Source organism: Crocodylus porosus, unplaced genomic scaffold (assembly GCF_001723895.1).
Source record: "Crocodylus porosus isolate Cpor-Errol unplaced genomic scaffold, CroPor_comp1, whole genome shotgun sequence".
NCBI lineage: Eukaryota > Metazoa > Chordata > Crocodylia > Crocodylidae > Crocodylus > Crocodylus porosus.
Window position 1 is genome coordinate 24,016,388 of NW_017728906.1, and position 5,303 is coordinate 24,021,690.

Below are 5,303 nucleotides of genomic sequence, written 5' to 3' on the forward strand. Positions count from 1 at the left end.
GTATTCTTAGTCATAGACTGTTACAACAGCTAGGAGGAAGTGGAGGAATACGCATCCACCTTCTGTGTTAATGTTTTTTTTCAGGGAATCAAAGTTGAATGGGATTTCATTTAGAACAGGATCTATCCCTAAGATTTTGCTCCCTTTTTATATTTTGGGAGACTTAATGAACTTAATGGTTAGGGATGGACATTCAAAAAGCCTGAGCCTGAATTGATTCAATCGTTGCAGGTTAGTGTAACCTGCAACGCTTGAACTGATTTGGAGGTGGATAGACATTCCCTTTTCATTCCATAAATGCAGACATATGCCTGCAATGGCTCAGGCTAGATGCCGGGGGAGGTGCTAGAGCAGCCCTCCCTTCCCTTCCACAGGTCTGAGCTGAGCGGGGTGTGTCCAGGTCCAGGCAGGATGCTGTGATCTCTGATTAGGGAGGGGGTTGTCTGTCCCACCCCCCTTCACTGCTCGTGACCAGCAGGGAGCTAGCTGGGAGCAATTTGTTACACAGCAGGGAGCTGTACAGAGAGTTGATAGCATTTTTCAGCCCATCAAAATAAGACAAAAGGCTCTCGTTAGATCAAGCTCTTCTTAAACAACTTGTTCCAAGGAAGAAATGGAAGGACATTACCAGCTACCTGTTCATTAGCTATAAAAAGCCCTAAGTGGACACTGTCTTGTCTGCCTTTGTCCTGTCTCCCACAGCATGGACCATAGCCAGCATGTGATATGGTAGCTAATGCTGGGAAGTGACTGTGTAACGCAGAGGGGAGGGGGGAATCCCTGCTTGAGCACGGAGCGTTGTGGGGTGGAAGGATCATGGTGGGAAGCAGGAGGAAGCCAGGCAGACACCATTGTACCTGTAGTCTCTGCCAGAGCTCCAGCCAGGGAGCAGAGAGGCAGGGCCAGCCCTGCTGAGCTGAAGCAGAGAGTGGAGCCCCACCCAAGGTTGCAAATCATCTGGGATGCTGAACATCTGCAAATTGTACCATTTAAATGTTACAGGATTGTTAAAGAAAACTCTTCATGTATGTTTTCAGCCATCTTGTGAATTGGTTCTGGTTTTTAAAATATGCACAGAATTATCCAGAAAAAAACGCTTAATAAACTGCACTAAGTTTAGTTCCAGAATAGATCTTACTTTTGTAAATATGCTAACCTCTACATTACCATTCAGATAAAAAGTAGAAAGCTTGGCTGTAGCAGAGTATTTCATTTTTAATAACAGTTGTTATATATTGTTTCCATAATAAACCAAGTGTTATGTTTTCTAGTGTGTGATGTTACTGTTTTTCATCATATAGTTACATATTTAATGTTTTTAGGGATGGAGAGAAGCCAAAGAACCCAATGGTAGAGTTGTTCTATGGACGATTTCTAGCAGTGGGTGTGCTTGAAGGTATGCATGCATTTTATTGTAATTCAGCTAGAAAAGCTCCTTGTTTATACTTGTTTAACACATGTCCATACCTGTTTTGTTCCACAGAAATATTTTTTTAATCAAAAAGCAATTTTGAAATGAATGTTTTAGTATATGAATCAAGGCGATATGGGGGTAAATATGTGACGAATCATGAGCTCGGAAGACACTTCTAATAATTTCTAATAGATTTGAAATGCTGCAAAATTTAGTGGTGGGGGTTATAAATTCGCTGTTACTGAGACTTGACTGACAACATGGTTTGAGGTCATTATTTCATTAAACTGAGCAGGTCTTATTTTTGCTTGTTGGTGAGCAGTTCCCTTTCTTTCTCTCTGTTTTTTTTTTTTAGCCCAGTTAAAAAAAAATTAATTACTTTGTATTGGACTGAGATGTGTTCTCTGAAAAAATGCAGCACCTATCACTTTTGCAAGACTTACAGACTATCCTACTATCTGAAACATCCTCTTTCTGATGACTTTCCCACTTCACTGTCGTCTTTTAAATCCATCCTCCAAACTTACTGCTTTGCTTCAACGTTCTTACTTCTGCTCTGCACTCAGATCGGATTGTTTTCATTTATCACCCGCGTGTCAAGGAAATTGGTCATGAAACTGGACTTTTCTGACCCAGAGAATAAATGAAAATGAATTAGTTTCTTTTTTTAACCTTTTGTCACCATCATTTCTCAGTCTCTGAGTTTGATGTCCTTTACATTCATTTTGCACAGATGTGCAGTATTCTTAAGGTAGAAATTATGAATGTCCTCTCTTATGGGTTAATGCTGTAGAACTTATTTTTTTCAAGTAATCCTTTATCACATTTTATTGTCTTGTGATTCTACTGAGACTGCGCAGATGTATTTAAGAAATCTGGGGTGCATCTACACGAGACACCTTTACTGTGCAGTAGAGCAAATTACTGCATAGTAAACATCTGTGTCTACATGTAGAGACCCTTACTTCACAGTAATTTGCTGTACTGAGCAGTTAATTTGCTACTTGCAAATGTTAGTAGTAGATTAAATGCCTAGTACTTAATGCGCAGTAAGACTGACTGACTGGAAGCAAATTTACTCCCTGTCAGCTGGGCAGCATGGGGTGGGAGATTGCTCCCTGCCCCTGGAAGCTGCCTACTGCTAGGGTGGGCTCTGCTACCAGAGTCGAGGTAGGGACAATGCCCCCTTGCCCTGGCAGCAGGGAGCTCTCAGCCCCCACTTCATGACTGTGGAGCAGGGGCAGGGAGTTCCCTGCATGGGGATAGTTCCCTGCCCAGCCTAAAGCTAGCTCGGATCTGCCCCTAACTGGGATAGTTCCTGGCAAGCCACGTGCTGTGCAGGGAAGTTTGCGTGTGCATCCTGGAGTTGGCTGGGGTTTGTCTTGTTTCAGACAGTTCCCAGCCAGCTCCAACGTGCAGACTTACTCATGCATCCCAGGACTGGCTAGGAACTGTCCCAGTCAGAGGCAGGTCCCAGCCCAATGACCTAATTGGGGATCGAGGCATGGGGCTTGGAAAGAGGTGCAGGGAAGGGGTAGTTCCCCTCTCCTCCCCCACAGCTCTTTCCAAGCCCCCTGGTCCCAGTCAGGGAGCTGGAGCTAGAAGCTTCCTGCTGCCAGGCCCAGGGGACATTGTCCCTGCCTGGGATGTGTCACCAGAGCCTGCCCTGGCTGCAGGCAGCTCCTGGCGACAGGGAGCAATCTCCCAGCTCCTGCCAGGAGATGGCTGTCTCCTGACCCTGTGCTCCCTGTCAGCCCCTGGGCTACTGCCCAGGGGGAATCTAGAGGGTACTGCAGAGGGCTGGTGCACACTGCTTTCAGGAGCAGCAAATCTGCTCCCAAATGGGCGCTTGTGTAGATGCCTGCCCAGGGTGGGTTTACTCCAGAGTAAATTACTCTGGACTAAACCCATCCAGCAGTATTTGCATATGTAGACTTGCCCACTGAGAGGTTATTTTGTATTTCCAGAGTTGGATCGTCATTTTATATTTGTATAACACTATGCACATCTGTTGAGAAGTAAACATAATTGTTAAATTGCCTAATTGTATGCAGGTATTAACTGTTAGTGCTTTAGGAGGAAAATAGTCATTTTAATATCTCTGATATTTCCTCTCCAAAGCTGTATATAATTAATTTGCTCATGACTACAGCATAATATGGGACCAGCACTGGGAACTGTAACACACTTGAGTGGTAAGAAGTTTAAATGATAAACACTTATTTGTGAAGCCTGAACTGTTAATATCTGTCTTCTGCTTAGGTAAGAAATTTGAAAACACAGAAATGTTTGGCCAGTACCCACTCCAGGTTAATGGCTTTAAAGATCTGCATGAGTGCCTAGAAGCTGCCATGATTGAAGGAGAGATTGAATCTTTACATTCAGAAAACTCTGCAAAGTCTGGTCAGGAGGTGAGTTAAATGTTTTGGCTCTTCTAATGGTCTTTTTGATGTAAATCAAGGGCAAGGTTGTATAAATAGACATTTCAGGTCTCCCAGAGCACTGAAGGATCAGGTGGGCTAGCGCTGTCATCATGCGTGCCATATCATAAATCACGTCCTCGTAGTACCTCCTGTGTATGTATGTGTGAGGAGCAGGAATGACTACTACTGCCTACCCCACAACATCACAACCCAGAGAGGCCTATACAAATTCTTAAAGTTATTGGTAAAACTTGTGTCTATTTGCTTAGTGCAGTCCTACCTGAGCCCTGGAGATATGCTGCTGGTTTTCAGCAGACTCTTTGTTTCTGGAAAGACACTGAAGGTCTGCTGCCACATTCCTGTTTGAAAATGGTTGGCATGACTAAACTACTAGAGCTATACAGCCAACATAGGCTATGACATAGTTTGTGGCACATTTTGCTGCCTGTTGCTGGTGCTAGGTAGGTGCAGTGTGCTCATTTATGTAACCCAGCCCCGTTGTAGTTTACTGAATATCATTTGCATATTCCAACATGTCAGGTTAGAGCAGAGGCAGGCAAAGTACAGTCTGCCGGCTGGATGCAGCCTGCTAGGCACTTTCATCTAGCCCACAGGCACCCCCCAACTAATTGTAACCTGTCCAGTCCTTCCATCCACGAGGGTGGGAGTGAGGCACCCAGGCATTCTCCCCCCCTCCCCCAGCATACTCTGTTGTGCCTTGCTTCCACCCTCATGGCCTAGCCCATTTCAGCCATCATACACTGCTAGGCTAGGCTGCTGCTTGTACTACTACAGCCACCCCATGGGACCTTATTGGCATCACACTTGCTCCGGGCACTAGGTAGGGAAGCAGTTGGGGTGGGGGGAGCTTGCAGCTGGGTGGGTTGTGGAGCCTGTGCCTGGGGGGGTAGAGGGCAGGAGCCCTGAGCTCAGTTGGGCGTGGTGTGGATGTAAGAGGGAGTGTGGGGACCCCCCCCCACATTCCACCATATGGCATTCAGCCCCTGCTGCCAGCAGCAGTAACAGGCGGCGGTGCTTGTGCAGGTTCTGGTGCCCGGCAGCACGTGGCTCCAGCCAGTGCTGCGTGTGTGGGAGAGAAGTGCAGCTTGCCCAGCCTGCCTTTATCCAGCCCTGTGCTGTAGCTGGCTGTTTTCCCAGCCCCCTTCTGTGCAGGTCCCTGGACTATGCTGGAAGTGGAGGGGAACCCTCACCCCTGCTTCCCCATGGAGTCCTGGGACCTACATGGCAGGGGGGCAAAGGCGGCAGCCAGCTCCAGTGCAGGGCTTAACCTGGAGTTGTACACACTCTGTACGTAGCCCTCACAGTAGAGGCAGGCTGGGGAGGTTGCTGTCCTCATCCCCATGTGCAGCACTGGCCAGAGCCGTGTGCCACGGAGTGCAAGCGCCTGCATGGGTGCAGCAAGGAGTGCACACCATGTGGAGGAATGTATGAGGGGGTCCCCATGC

The 5,303-nt window shown here is 46.9% G+C and overlaps 1 protein-coding gene across 1 annotated transcript in view; it reads left to right on the forward strand.

The window, feature by feature from the left end:
- USP25 (ubiquitin specific peptidase 25) overlaps positions 1-5,303 on the forward strand; it is a 157,320-nt gene that overhangs the window by 96,236 nt on the left and 55,781 nt on the right. Inside the window, exons 11-12 of the mRNA XM_019557104.1 lie at positions 1,323-1,396; positions 3,677-3,825. Of these exons, the coding sequence (XP_019412649.1) occupies positions 1,323-1,396; positions 3,677-3,825 (223 nt within the window). The remainder of the gene's footprint in view (positions 1-1,322; positions 1,397-3,676; positions 3,826-5,303) is intronic.